Source organism: Phoxinus phoxinus (genome assembly GCF_949152265.1).
Source record: "Phoxinus phoxinus genome assembly, chromosome: 22".
In the NCBI taxonomy this organism is placed as follows: domain Eukaryota; kingdom Metazoa; phylum Chordata; class Actinopteri; order Cypriniformes; family Leuciscidae; genus Phoxinus; species Phoxinus phoxinus.
The window spans coordinates 24,284,138-24,299,798 of NC_136897.1; the positions used below are offsets into that span (position 1 = coordinate 24,284,138).

General features: G+C 36.8%; 2 protein-coding genes and 1 long non-coding RNA gene across 23 annotated transcripts; 1 reads left to right on the forward strand and 2 right to left on the reverse strand.

The window, feature by feature from the left end:
* Positions 1 to 3,149: 3,149 nt before the first annotated feature.
* Positions 3,150 to 5,200, reverse strand: LOC306990198. Its single transcript, XR_013795834.1, has 3 exons — positions 5,099 to 5,200; positions 4,970 to 5,020; positions 3,150 to 3,709 (listed from the first exon to the last, which is right to left on the reverse strand). It is a non-coding gene; the product is annotated as an uncharacterized lncRNA (long non-coding RNA).
* cav4a (caveolin 4a) lies at positions 3,590 to 8,426 on the forward strand (the record flags this gene model as incomplete). Its single annotated transcript, XM_079596735.1, has 3 exons — positions 3,590 to 3,808; positions 6,470 to 6,657; positions 6,998 to 8,426. 3 exons carry the CDS (start codon positions 3,590 to 3,592, stop codon positions 7,146 to 7,148), a joined length of 558 nt encoding a protein of 185 aa, XP_079452861.1. The 3' UTR covers positions 7,149 to 8,426.
* On the reverse strand, positions 8,423 to 15,419 carry nfya (nuclear transcription factor Y, alpha). 21 transcript variants are annotated; one of them, XM_079596725.1, is made up of 10 exons: positions 15,287 to 15,394; positions 13,453 to 13,586; positions 13,191 to 13,262; positions 12,027 to 12,173; positions 11,402 to 11,554; positions 11,173 to 11,278; positions 10,906 to 11,054; positions 10,605 to 10,781; positions 10,326 to 10,436; positions 8,423 to 9,081 (listed from the first exon to the last, which is right to left on the reverse strand). In XM_079596725.1, the coding sequence occupies exons 2-10, from the start codon at positions 13,528 to 13,530 to the stop codon at positions 9,022 to 9,024; spliced, it is 1,053 nt and encodes a 350-aa protein (XP_079452851.1). In that variant the 5' UTR covers positions 13,531 to 13,586; positions 15,287 to 15,394; the 3' UTR covers positions 8,423 to 9,021. The 21 variants fall into 21 exon arrangements, with proteins under 21 accessions (XP_079452851.1, XP_079452841.1, XP_079452843.1 ...); XM_079596715.1 differs by lacking the exon at positions 13,191 to 13,262; XM_079596717.1 differs by lacking the exon at positions 13,191 to 13,262 and having other exon boundaries at positions 13,453 to 13,546; positions 15,287 to 15,363.
* Between the last annotated feature and the right edge of the window lie 242 nt (positions 15,420 to 15,661).

Genomic DNA, 15,661 nt, shown 5'->3' on the forward strand with positions numbered 1-15,661 from the left:
TACATTTCTTTTTAAGAGATATTTATTCTTGCATGTAACAAGGAACTACATGCTTTTCAGGGAAGATGAAATGTAAGAATTTTTAATCAATCTTTTTGTTTTGGATTATAATTAAACGCTTTTTCCAAATGAAAAAAAAATCACATTCACACAATGTACAAACTACAATGTTGTAACTTTTTAAACTTCATTAAATAAGATTTGTTTTCAGCAAGTTTGTTTTTCTGTCAAAAGTCAAATCATCTTAATTTATATAGCGCTTTTAACAGTGTTGTTTCAAAGCAGCTTTACAGAGATAAACTTATAATTTAAGGAAATGGAGATGGTTTTGGCTTTATAGCGGTTCTTTAATACAATTATTTTCCAGCTAAAGTTAGTTTTGATTGATTCGCTTCCGTCGCAACGATCATTTGTTATTAAATTAGGTTCTTAAATTAGACGACACCATTCTCTCTACACAGACTTTAAACGCGAACCTGTGAGAAACGCTAGGAACCTGTCGACCAATCAGAATGCAGTGGGAGGAAATCCAACTCCGCCCCTCGGATCTGGATCCAACTCCACCCATCGGATCTGGATCTAACTCCGCCCCTTGGATCTGGATCCAACTCCGCCCCTTGGATCTTATGTACTGCATTGAGGTGCTACTGGTCTTGCCTCGAGATTGTAGTGAAAATGAAAAGTGAAATCACCAATTGCATTTTATTTTTAAATTTGACAGGGATGATGCGCTGTCCCCGTGAAAATGAAAATGAAAATGAAATAATTTAATTTCATTCTCAATTTTGTCACATATTTTGCGTACAATTTCCTGTAATTAAAAAGTTAATCTGGTTTTAGTTTTCATTTTTATCATTTAATTGATTAATTTAATTATGGCAGAATATACCTTCCATAGTCATCTGAACAAGTAAGTAACATTCACTTTTGTTCTGACCAAATTCGGGGGGTGGGGGGAAGCATTGCAGTAGGGTACCATGCTGATCAAATCTAACGATTGCTTATATCACGTCAAAACGTGAAAAATATATTTTTTCTGTAGCCACTCTGAAGTCCGAAGTCTTTGGGTTTTACAACTGGTGAATCTCCAGTTGTCACTGGTGATTGTCGCTTTAAACTTTCGGGATCCGCCATACCAAGTGCTAAGCTAAATATCCACCTCCATCATCCACACACGCTAGCCGGGGACTCCTTCTCTATGTGTACAGAAGTGACGTAATGACGCAAAGACATGCTCGAAATTCCCGCGGAAATCCACCAGTACCACTGGAATTAAAATCATTATTACAAGATTACCGTTTTGAATCGAGGTAAGGCAAGCAGATCGTTTTGAACACTGGCTGGTTACGTTTTTTTTTCAAAAATGTCTTTTTTGATATTTTTAAACCCAAAAAAGTGCCGGACTGCAGCTTTAAATATATTATCATAAAACAGCTATTTTAAACTGTAAAAAGATTTCACAATATTACAGTTTCACTTTTTACCATATTTTTAATCAAATAAATGCAGCCTTATGTGAGCAGAAGAGACTTCTTTCAAAATCATAAAACATAAAAAAGAAAAAAAAAGCATTCGTATATTTTTACTCATTCTCTGACATTCTTGTTGTCCTGTGTTTGAAAATCCTGTGACTTAAATACGTAGGGTTAGAACATAAATCTGCCGGAGGACAGCTGTCACAGTTTTCGTGCAGCAAGTATTTAAACAGATGTTTTTAGCGGAATTCTGTGTAGTTTAGATCAGTTCAGCTCTCAGTAGATATCATCTGAAAGCATGTTTCATGTAATTATATCTCTGTCATTTTTAGGGACATGTTTTTAATTCTAATGGAGATTTGAATGCAGATTAGACTTAACGGATAAAGCAAACTAAAACAGGGAGGCTGCCAAAATAATGTTTTTAAAAAGCGATGATCCAACCGCACAATCCAAACTGAGCAAAGGTGAACTGGAAAAACTGTTACAAACTGTGAGATTAAACAATGATGGTGATTAATATGAGAGCTTTCCATAATGAAACACAACCACGAGGACAGAGCATGATAGTACAGACAAAAACAGATGATGAAACAGATGAAAAATATCACTGAATAATGAACCTTTGAACTCTTCGGTAAGCAGCCACCAACCAACCAGATAGCAACACCCTGGCAACCACTTAGCAACACCCTGGCAACCAATCACAACACCCTATCATTGCGGCTAGTTTTGCAAAGGCAACATAACATCGTTCACATTTCTTCAGAAAATTTTAAATCGAGTTAGCAACAAAAATATATTTTTGTTTTCTCAAAGCCAATACAAATGCATACACAATCAATGTAGTAATAAACAGTACAAGAGTGAACATTTTCAGGATTTATTGTTATGCATTTAGTATTTGCTACGAGATCAGCTGTTGGGTTATAAATAGAAACCAATGATATGCAAATGGCTTTAACAGTGAAACGCATTTTCCTAAAAGCATAATGTGAAATCTGCAAGAATTTCCCAAAAGCCAACAGAGGGGGTCGTTATTGAGCGTGTGTGTGTGTGTGTGTGTGTGTGTGTGTGTGAACATTAAATGGCAAAAAGCAGTTTTGCTATTGGATATTGCTAGTTCTGTCCAGTGTTATTTTGTGATACCATTACGTTTTTATTAATACTTTGAATTAGTTTTCATTTTGAGGAGAGGAGAGATCCCGACATGATTGTAAAGCGCTTTGGGTGTACAGTAGTACATGTGAAAGCGCTATAATTTATTTGAAAACAATTTCCATTTCATTTGAATTTTAGGTAATATTTTAGCAATTATGTTGTGCGTTTTTGTCTTTTAAAAAAAGGTATAAATTGAAACTAAATGAAAACGAGAAACGTTGCTTTTTGGTAACTTTATAATATTTCAGTTAAAACTTTTTTACATTTGACAAAAGTGTAATAACACTGGTCCTTTCCTAAATAGCCTACTAACTTCTAAATTCTGAGTTTTACATTTTGTGTATATTTTGTTATATAATAAAATAACATTATTAATATGAATTATTCTGGCTGCGTTTTCAAGCCTTTTCAAATACATATCTGCTAAAAGTTTACTTTGCAAACGTTTAGTATATGGATGGCCTCGAAACAATCAGACATATGCTAAAAGACAAAAAAGCCACATACTCATTCACTAATAATGTCCAAAGTGTTTAATATTATAATCAGTAGACCAAATTTACAAGCGCAATACTCCACACTGATCTAACTAAATCCCAATCAGTGCTGAAAAATCAATGCGTCCGTTCATAAATGTCATTCCGTTCTTGACCCGCAGGTTTTTTTAAGAGCTCTTCTAAGCTTATAACCAGTGGCCTGTATTTGACCAGTCACTAATGGGGTATTTATAGCAGATGTATCAGTGGGGGCTGGCATCTTCCCATTGGGGCCTGTTTGGGAATGCCTGCTAGGGCACGGTCACTTTCCTAATATATCCCATATCCCTGTTTCAGCTTCAAGACAGCACTTCGGCTCTCCATTCACAGTGTATATGTGTGAGAGTGTGTGAAACTGTTTATGCGGGGTTTGATGCTGTTGATGCTCCTCTTTATGACCTTACGACCTTCATATTGATGACGGGCACCATGATGCAGAGTACGGACGCAAGCGAAACTGAGATCGACCTGAGGGATGCAGGGGATGGAGAGGACGACGAGGGACAACAGACGTGGAAGACGCAGCTGGAAACCGTCCTGGAGGAAGAGGAAGAAGAAGATGTGATCTCTACACAGAGTGACACCAGGCCTCTGATCAATGAACGGGACCCAAGACAGATAAATGAGTGTCTTAAGGTAAGCGGTTCATGTCCGAACTATAGAGTCTATAGAATGTCACTTTTGATGGTGACAGTGACTGCTGTGGAGCTTTGGACCTTCAAGGAAAATAATAGTGCTTGGTGGAATCATGACAAACTATTTATATTAGGGAGTGTTTAGATACAGTCTCAAAATCTCCATGCCATCAAATGATCTTGTTTTCCAGTGCAAACATCTAAACATTCTTAAATCAAGACACATTTACTTGAGAAGCAACATGATTTAAAGACTGAAAATCTGTAAATGAGAAAAAAAAAACTTGTATCAAAGGGATTCAAAACAGGATTCTTTGTCATAACCATATTGATAAACAAGACTTAATAAAAGAAATTGAGTAACATTTATTAATTTTATTCGTATAACAAGAAAATATATGTCAAAGGGAAATAATATATATAAAAAAACAATATTTTCTTCTTTTATGCATCAACTTTTAATTTATCGATCTTTTTCTTCAGAAAATGACAGGATATTAAGTCTTGTTTTCTGGAAAAATAATAATTATGCTTAAAACTAAAACAAATATATTCATTTAAAAGGTTTTTTTTTTTGACGGATATTTTTTTCTTGCTTAATATTGATGAATTTTCAACAACAAAAAAAGACAAGATAGGCTATTGCTTGGTTTCAGGAAACATGACTTAATATCTCAAGTCATTCTCCTTCTCAAGTAAATCTTGATTTAAGATTTTTTTGACATTTGTACTGGGAAATACAGAGTTTGATCTATCATATTCCTAAAACCTTTGAATTCAATGACATTTAGATTTTGTTGAATTAGATTGAATTTGAATCTACTCTGGATCCAAAGGAAAGCACATTATCTTGACATTGAAGACAAGCACAGCTGGTAGCAGGAGATGGATTAGAAGAACATGTGTGAATATCTTCAATGATGTAGACAATAATAGCAACCGCTTCTTGAATGAGCTGACCAGACAAATTACACACCTACTTTTAGCTTTAGGGCTACTGTATTGTTTATGTTATGAACCACTGCTAATACTGAATTGCAGATTGCAGTATTCAATTTAAAATACTTAAAGAGGTTGAAATGCATACCAAATACTGTGTAGTACCACAAACAGAAATAGGAGAAGAGAAGACGTAGAGAAATAAATATAGACCTAACTTTACCCTCGTTTCGGAGCTGTAGTAAAGTCCCGCCTTTCATTTCAAACAGCCAAGCTGGTTTACAGTAGTACATACATGAACTATTAGCCTAATATGAGCTTAAAAAAAACAACAACATTTATAATTTTTTACCATTGTCAGCCAGGTATATTGGTGATGTTAGTGAAAATTAGCGTATCCAGTGTTAGCTTAGCCAGCTTTGTCTTGCCCTGTGTTCATGCAGAAGCTTTCTACATTTAAAGGGGTCATGACATGTTTTTATTTATTTATTATTATTATGTTCCCTTAGGTGCAATTATAGTATTACTATAGTTTTTTTTACAAAAAACTTTTAAAATGTAGTGATTTATGACCTTTTCCCACCCTGTTTCTCATCCTCTGATTCAAACAGTCTGTTTTGGTGGTGTTTCCCCTTTAAGAGTTCAGTGTTAACGCCCACTGTTATGATTGGCTAACGTCAGTGCCTATGCATCAATTATTAACGCCCCCAGCCAGAACATTTGCGGATTCAGCGGTATTTAAAAAGTTGTTTAAAGTTTTAAATACATTACTTACAGTTTGCGTCTTCGTTGTTGAGCCCAGAATAGTCGGCACGGACTTATCTTTGAGCAACAGTTTTCTGGCAAAGCCATCATCATTTTGGGATTTGTTCTCAAAACAGTCATCCTTCAAATGTATAGAACAAACGCTTAAACTAACACTGCCGTGACTGAGACGTCCGCAAAAAATAAAGTGCATCCATTTTTCCCTGACGACTGGATCTTTCGCCAGCGTATTCAAAGATGTTGTTTGTCCACAGCCAGGAACAGCACATCTGCGTGGCATCGTAATTTCCCTGTACACAGACCCACTCGCTCTCCGTCGACTGAACACTTGTGAGGCGCGCAGCGCGCGGGCGCGACAACGATACGAAATGAGCGTAGTTGCCTTGCGCTTAAAGCGTAGTTGTCTTCTGCTGGAGGCAGTCTATGCAAACGCTGGTACGTCACTTCGTACCGTGACGTCACTTCTTACCATGGATCCAGAACGAGCTGTATTTAGAGCTTGATTAAATAAATGATTCGTTTATAATGGGGAGGACGTCTTAAGCTATGAAACTTGCAGGATGTTTTAATGGTACAAAGACCACTTATATACCAAAAGATCAAGGCAAATTTGGTTTCTCATGTCATGACCCCTTTAAATGTAGATTCATGTCTAAAATGTAAAATCAAATCTAAATCATGATTTATGACTACTGTTGGCAGGTTCATTGGTGTATTCATGTATGTTGGTAGCGTACCCAATATTAGTTTAGCCAGCTTCTTTCCCTGTTTGTGTAAAATAGGGCTACAGTATTTGAATGTAACTTTAGTGTTTATATGGACTAAAATGAATAAAAACATGGTGCATTTTCCAAGATGGCTGTCAGGTGACCCGACTATCATTAAAGCGACATTTTCAATTTAAGGTAGATGAGGGCGAGCAAAAGATGCTACTTTACTGAATTTTCTCTTCCGACAGGTTAGGTTTGAGGATGTGATAGCAGAGCCGGTGTCGGTGCGCAGTGGGGACCGGGTGTGGATCTGGAGTCATGCTCTTTTCGAAGTGTCCCGGGTCTGGTTTTACCGTATCATCACGGCTCTGCTGGCTGTTCCAGTGTCCCTCATTGCTGGGATTCTTTTGGCCATCCTCAGCTTCGTTCACATCTGGTATATGCGCAATTAGGCTACATTTATGCTTGTAACCAAAGCGACTTAGGCTATATTACCTGAGAATCAAACCCATGACCTTGCCGTTGCCAGCACAGGAATGCACATCATGGTACACCGAATATTATGGAAAGGCAACTTTAAAAATATATACATTATGATTGCAATTGGTATGTCATGCTAAAATCTCCAGCATAATTTCCTGCGTATAGATATGAAACATACTAAACACAAATTTTAACAGATTTTTTTCCCCAGGTGTAAGACATTTTTATTAGGCTGCTTATTTATTTCAATTCAGAGAAAGAAATCTAAGCTTTCACTTTTTACTCTGTTTCAGGTTCTTTACGCCATGTGTGCAGGTTGTCTTGATAAACACCGGGTGGTTGCAAACTTTATGGAGCAGCATTTTAGACATAATCATCCTACCCTTCTTCCAAAGCGTAGCCAAGTGCTGCAGAGGGATTAATGTTGTTCTCTCACGGGAATGAGAAACATTCACTGGAATCGGTTGAATCAATTCAAATGGGAATTCACATTGAACTTTTGGGCAGATGTGCGGCCATCTGGCTCCTGGTGCATGTCAAGGGGGACCATGCCCAAACGCTAAGCGGGATGAATGTTAACTCACTGCCAAAGACTGACAAGAAAAAGATATTTGGAAATGCATGAAGGTTGCTTATGTATGAATGTATTTTTAAAGTGACAGATCACCCAATAATGAAAATTCTGTCATTTATTCACTGTCACGTTGTTCAAACCCCACATTGTCCTTCTTTTGTGGAGCTTTTTGTAATTTGTATTACCTATGTTCCATGAAAGAAATAAAGTAATACTGGTTGGGAACAACGTGAGAGTGAGTAAATGATGACAGAATATTCATTTTCTGATTAACTAACCCTGTGTTTTTTATACAGACTTCATCAATGTTTTTCATTTTATTAAGTAATTTCTTAATTTCCTACCAATGGTGCCATAAAACATGTTTGCAGCTGGTGCGGGTTGAGAAATCCTGTGTTTTGGTTAATGATTATGGTTAAACATACGGCTATTAGCATCTATTGTGTATTCTGATGACCTGTTTTGCATTGCATTGAGGACACATTGTGTGTTCTTTGAAGTATTCTCAAGGCAAAAGCCCCATCACTTAAAAATATAACCAATTGTTCCCAACTATCCAATTAAATGGCTCACTCTTCATATGCTAATATGAGGCCTTCAAAATAACAGTAAGTGCTGATTCAGTTATATAACGCACTCACTCAGCTTTAAGTGTAAACAATCAATCTGCCATAGACATTTTAATCTGATTCGCTCCATTCTAGCGCACCCTAGTGCTGGGGAGATCAGATCCATGCACTTCTCATTTTAAAATGCTCTTCAGTTCAAAATTACATTTTAAAGCACATTCAAAATTCTGGAATAGTTCACCCAAAACATTTTAATGTACTCACCTTCATATCATTCTGAATGACTTAATTTCTTCTGTGGAACTTAAAAGTATAAAGGATGACAGAATTTTCATTTTTGAGTGAACTATCCCTTTAACTCTAATACGAAGACTCCAGTAGAGCTCAGGGTACAGATGCATCATGGATCTATAAATAATGGCAATCAAACGGGTGTGTCTGTTACTTGGAAAAGGAAAACACAAACATGGCTTGACACATACCAAGTGAATGTGTAGATGCTAAAAATTGTCTGACGTGTCAGTGTTTCATTGGATGTCTAAAATGTTGCATTAAAGTTTAAAAAGCAGTTTTTGCAACCATGTACAGAATGTCAACCTTTATTTTCAAACAAGGAAGACACAAGTAGAAAATACAAAAGAGATAACTGAAGGTTTTCAATAAAGGGAGATGTTTCAGTGCGGGTGGACGTACAAAAGGTTGGCCGATCAACTAAAAAGCGCAGGTGCATAGAGAATCGTAACATTTCACAGTCTGATCCAGTATACTGAAAAACAACCAGTGGCACATCCCATAGAACAAAACTAAAATGCATATGTCATATGTTAGTTTTTGATTAAATAAAGAAATGGAGTGGAATGAAATGCCTATACAAATCATGAATACATTTGACCCTAAAATGAACAAAAAAAAAAACTTTGCTCATGAATACAGCAAACAACTTGTACATCGTTTAGCCTTGTGAGATGGTTTAAAAACGTAAAATTCCCAATATCTCCATGTTCTACCTGGCAGTATTGGATAACTAAAACAATTGCTCAGTCTATACGAGAACGGAAATGAAGCATATTATAAACAGGGCTTCAGGGAAGTAAAAAAACATGTGTTGGAATGAAGAGGGTCTCATTTTTTGTTGAGTATAAAGGACTGACTAAACCGTGGAGGAAAGGGAAGCTTATGCCACCTGAATCATCTGGCCCACGGTGTCCTCTTCAGCTTGATCCTGCTCACATTTCTGTGAGGAGAAAGGAAGATAAACAAAGATGAGGAAAATTTCAGCAATATGATGTGCTATTAGGGGATGACTGGTGTTGAGTGAACTCTTACCTGCTTGAACCATGAGAATGTTCTTCTAGTGATCAAATTGTCTGATACACAAAATATTAGTGATCGACTCAACTCTAAAATACATTTCAAACCATCTATGAGATTTATTCATCTACTGATGAGCCTAAAAATATATTACATTTTATATTGAAGAATTTGTTTATATGCAAACCTTTGCACAATAGAAATTGAATATTTAACACGGGGAAAACTCTTCATCAGCATGTAAAAAAACTGCAAGGCATTACTAACAAAGTATAAATCAAGAACAATGGTTTATTTGCATAAAAAGAGCATATATCATCAAGTAACAAACATAACTGTAATGTAAAATGCAAACAAGAGCCCACATACAGCCCGCTGTAAGAAACATAAAATGGCAAAAGCAAAAACAAAGCCAGAGCTTTGGGCAAAGACCGAAGAGCGTTGAAAGGTGCAAGCCAAGCCATACATCACAAATGAAAACAGATCATTTTGAATGACTATTCATACCAGTAAGATGGTATAAAGGACAAATAAACACAGCTTAATACATCTTAGCATCCAGTGAGTATTTACAGCATGGAAGGACAAACGGCAGAAATGCAGACAGGATAAAGATGTCAAGGCTGAAGATTTCCCTTTAAAGTAGCAGTTAGACATTTAAGACCAGAAACCTTTAACATTGACAGGGTCAAATGTGCTAATCACCCATGTTTACAGCTGAAGCTTTCTGACAGAAGCCGTTTCCCATTAGCAGAGCTCAAACATAATATCTTTAGGCTGCACACTAACATGTGCAGCTAAATAATGAAATTATTAAAGGAATTAAAAGCACAGCAGTTACAAACATGGGAATAAGCTGTACATTATATTTGCTCAAACTATATACTAGAACATATATACTAAGATTTTAGTATGCATGTTCAGTTTAACTAGTAGTTGGAAATGCCAATAAACTCACAGACAGAGACAGTTGGGACATGAATATGTCACAGACGCATGAGGTAGCTCAGGCACAGAGCCGCAGCGTATGGATGATCTAAGTTAAATTAGGTGTGTACAGCGAGTTCAGTCTTTCGTGTGGGACACGGGCTGGGATTGGATAGGTCACCCCAGAGGCGGGGCAGAGGTGGCTTGCCAATGAGAGCTGAGCTCAAGCCCCTCGCTCACCTTAAGAGCCTGCATGGCCATTTCTTCTTTTTCCTTCGGAGAAAAGAAGCGTCCACCGTCTCCACGCTTCCTGGCCATGGCGTGACGATGACGGGACTCATGCAGGTATTTCTGGAAGGGAAAACATATTGAAGAGGTGGTCAAGGTACAGGATTATTCGCGTACATGCCGTCAATCACATTTCAGAATGGAAATCAAATTAAATATGTTAATGAGTCATATATATTATATTTATCACTGCAGATAAAGCATTAGTTATTGCAGTAAAATGATACATACTCTTCTCTCTTTGGGTATTTTGCCCTCAGCCTCTAGTTTGGCACGGGCTTGTCTCCTTTTGAGAATCCGGTGATACTGTTTAGCGTTGACGTACAGAGGTTCCTCCTCCAGCATCTCTGCTCCAGGAAGAGGAATGCGCTGCATGGTGGGAACCGACCCGCCACCCCCTGGGACCATCTGATTCAATTATAAACACACACACACACACACACAAATCTTAGGAAATATGGCCTAAATATATAATCTGTGTGTAGCAAGAAGTCCCTTTCGGTTACAAATAAAAGTGACCAGAAATACTCACCATGACCATTCCTCCAGCATTGACCATGTTTCCCGCCATGGGAAGAGTGACCGTCACCGTGCCCTGGCCGGTGTTCGTGGTGTTTGTGTTGGATCCAGCTGAGACTAACTGAGCTCCTGCTAAAGATGACGCTGGAATGGTGATCATTCCTGGATGGAAACATAAAAAAATGCATATCATATGAAGTGTCTGTTGAAAGTATGACTAACTTTTAACTGATTAAAAGTGCATGATGTTTATGGGTTAGTGTTTTGTTTTCAGTGTTACCCTGCTGCAGGATGGTCCCATCCGCATTAACAGGCTGGTAAACGATCGTCTGTCCTTCAGCGGTTTGAGCCACCTGTTGACCCTGTACAGTGATCTGCTGCTGACCCTGAGAATATACAAAGGACGAGTGTTTATTTACCATGAACTCGCGTATTCAACTGCAAGAGATGCTTCTAGCAGGTGCTCCTTTATGTTTGTTGAAATATGTGTCAAAATGAAGTTAGCAAACCTGGAATATATCGTAGGATACCTGGTTCTGTCCTGCAGTGACTGCAGTTTGTGGCTGTTGAATGATGATTTGTTGGGTCTGTCCCTGCTGACCCTGTAGCTGTAAAGTCTGTCCACCAGGAAGCTGGATCTGACTGGGTTGTACCAACTGAAACTGTGGCAAATTTAGTCATTTCATTACAATTACATCCCCAAAATTATCTTGATGGAACACACTATACTGCTGTGGCTCTCAACCTTTTTGATGTAGACTGCATGATGTTTCCAGTTGTTGCTAATTTACTGGAAAAGATTATTTAAAATTCTTTACTCACAAGTATATTTTAGAGCTTATCATAATATGAATTATTTAAAAAATTCCCATAGAGTTATACAATTGTATTCATTTACATGTATTTCCAAGTCTAGAAATCACACTGTTAAAATAAGGCTTCCTCGTTTATCCAGGTTTTCCAAGACTGTGGGAATCCTGTTTTTTCAAAAACAAAAGTTGAATTAAAATAAGAAATATCGTGATTTTCTGATGTTTTGTCTTATTTTAAATCAATTGAACTGGTCGAGAACCACTGCTATATAGCATTACTTAAGTATTAAAGAATAAGTTGGTGTAAATGAGCTCCACTCACCTGCTGCAGCCCCTGTGTACCAGATACTGGTACTTGCATGATGGTTTGACCTTGTCCTCCTGTCATGGCCTGTACCATTATGGGCTGCCCAGAGGAAGTGATGAGCTGACCCCCACTGACTTGTACCATAAGAGGCTGCCCTTGGACCTTAGAAGAGGAAGCATGGAAAATAAATAAATAACTTGTTTTATGTAAACTTTGAGATAATTTACCTTTGGAAGCCCATTTCTGACACATAAGAGAGAAAAGTAAAAAATGACTACATACTAAATCAGTCAAATCAATAAAAATCAATCAGTTTTACGTCAGAATTTTGGTGGCCTTAGTATGTAATAATTTTTACTTTTTAAATCATAATTATGCCTTTTTAATCTTATATACTGTAATTTAAATTTGTGTCATAATTTTCACTTTTCATATCATAAATTAATGAAGACTTGTCATAATTTCGATCTTTTGTAATCATTCTGAGTTTTTAAGTAAATTTCAACTTTTGACGTCATAATTGCAACTTTTTAAGTCATAATTCTTAATCTCATAATTATGACGTAGTATGTCATAATTTTGACTTTTGTCATAATTTTGACTTTTTAAGTTATAATTTTGACTATTCATCTCATAAATATGACTGTGTATCATAATTACGACTTTTTATGTCATAATTATGACTTATATGACTTGTGATTTATGATTTATGACTTTGTGGCACAAATGGGCTTCCATACATTACAGGCATAAGAATATGAAATATTTCAGTTTGTTTCATTATGATATACATTGAGGCAATGCAAAACACAGATGCATGCAAGAAAATGCAGTGCATGTGAATGTCTGAAATGCAAAAACGTTGGTGGTGCAGCTGTTCGGTACTTTTTGGAGATTTTATAATGCAGTTTGCAAAACAAAGCATGCTAAAAACTCATGCATGTGGTTGTTCTTTGGACACTGAAAATCTTGTAAATCATAGTGAGTGATACACTTAAACTGAGACAGATGCAAAAAGCACACAGGTCACAGATATATGATACCTTAACATTGCATTCGTCATTATTACAATGCAATACTAGCAAACTGATCTCAGACTCAGATCAGAGGCGATGCGAGTTGAAATGGCATGCATGGGGATTTGGAGACAGCAGAGGGGCTCAGAAAGCCAACCACTACCTGAAGAACCTGCTGGGTTGCAGTCTGGCCTACCTGAGGCTCAGTCTGCAACTGCACCGCAGTCACTGTGCCCTGGGCCAGAGATAAGGGACTGTCACCATACTACATATTGACTAGTGTGACTCGCAGATTAGTAAAAACACACACAAAAACTTTCCTTTGGTTTTATACCACACTGAGATGCTTTATTACTACATTTCGAAGTACAGACTTCAATAGAGTACATCATTATCAGATATTGTCCATAAGTTTCACACATTACCTGTTGTTGGATCTGTCCACTGTTGGTCTGCACCACTATCTGCTCTCCACTAGTTGTCGTGGCGGTGTACTGCTCCATGTTTGCCGTCTGACTTCTGCGGGTTATGAGAGATGAGATCAAAATGGAACTTAAGTCTGGGGAAAAAAAGCAACAACATGTTGTTGCATTAATCTGATCTCTTATGCAACAGCACATGCATCTAATGAAAGAAGCTTAAAAGATAATGCTTAACTGGTTTGCTGGTTTACAACATACATTATTTTAGTCAGCTCTTTAAATTATTATCTCTGTTTATGATATTAGTGAGCAGATCCTACATTTGTATTCATGTTTTCCCCAAAAAATAATTGGAATAAAAAAAAATGTATTATTATTTTTGTCATTTCTAGTAATACTGTCTATTAAATTAATTCCCTGTAACCTTTGCAAGTTTATAGTTTACTGGACTTATTTAATTATCCTACAAAAAAGTGAAAATATTTTAACTTTAGATTTGTAGCACAATGGTTTTCTTTTAAGTACTTTGGAGTACCATATAAATATAAATGGTACACAAATAATATCAATGTGTATATCAAAGTAATACCATTTGATACCACAACTGTATCATGTTACAAACACACTAAGAACATTTAAAAATATATATTTTTAAGATAGAATCAATTTTATGGTTATTCTTACTCCCTCTCCCAGAGTGATTTCAAATATGAAACATGCATAAAAAAACAAGAAAAACAAGATATTATAATGTTCTGTAAGAACCTTTATTAGTGTGATATTTATCTCTCAATATCATTTCGTTTTGTGTCCTGAAGTTTTTGCATGCTTAAAAAAAAAAAAAAGAGTATTCAGTTAGAAAAAAGCTGTAAGGAATGGGACACCATTTTCTGTTAATGAAAAGCATTTGATTTTATGTTGTCTTCATACTTTTTAAACTGAGAAGCAAAAGAAAAATCTGTTATAATCAGATTTTATTCTGCACATGAAATATATGCGAATAGTATCCTATATGATTGAAATAGAAATGCTATGCTGAATGACATTACAAAAATATTGTTGTTGACCTTGCTTGTAGATTTACTACAGTAATATAAAAAAAATATAGGAAACGACGAGAAAATGGTTGTCTAACTAAAAGCACAAAGCCAAAAACACTGTTTGGGTTTCGGTGTTAGTTTCTATTACCATTAAATGTATCTAATGTTCTTCAGTTTCACCCGTCGGGTCTTTGTATCGTCACTGACGTGTTTGTTGTGTTGCAACATGCATGTTTCTCACAAACGAAATTCTTTCTCCGTTAAACACCACATTTTAAATAAGACTACTCAATATTGCAGTGTTTATATGGTATAATACAAATACTAAATCTTTGTCTAACACTGCTGCCGCTGCACATCGATCTCCGTGTCCTCATGCACTAGCGTGTTTTTTTTAGCAAACCAATGATTAAAGACAATCAAATACTAAGACTTATTAACCCTCGTTCGGTTGATTAAAACCAATACTTCAACATACTGGCTTCAATCGACATTTTAGACCCTGCGAAAGTCAGGAAAATATACAACAAAGACTGGCCTAAAACTGGGCCTATATGAGACGCCAGCGCTGCTTAACGGAAAAACAACAAAATTAAACCATATCTCGAAATTGTTTATCGTTTTAATCACATAATTAGATAGATACACGTGCATGCCGTCCACTGAGTGGACCTTGACATACACAATCCACACTATTCCTGTTTATAATGATTTTAGTCATTTGGTTGGTCCGTCACACACCAATCCCCAGCTAACCGACCGAGTCCCGTCCCCTCCCAGCAGCCGCGCTCACTCACCGTCCTCGCCGCCGCCCGATGCACCTCTGATTGGCTCCGATAGCGGCGCTTGGAGCCCAATCACACGACGCGTCTCGCTCAGGAGCCAAAATGGCGCACTAGGCAAAAAATCGCGATGAAGCTCAAACGCCCCTCCTACAAGACAAAGACCACGCCCCTCTCAACCACTGCATATCTCTGACAGATGAAGAGCTGTGCGAAAGAACAGTCATTTAGAAATGAACACATACAATACATACAAGAATACAGCTAGTACGTAAAAATAAACATAAAAATAGCCTACATAAAAACTAAAGTTAAATAATTTAGGAAATGAATGAATACAAATATTTTTGATATTTATTTTATTAGATAATCATTTGAATACATTTCTAA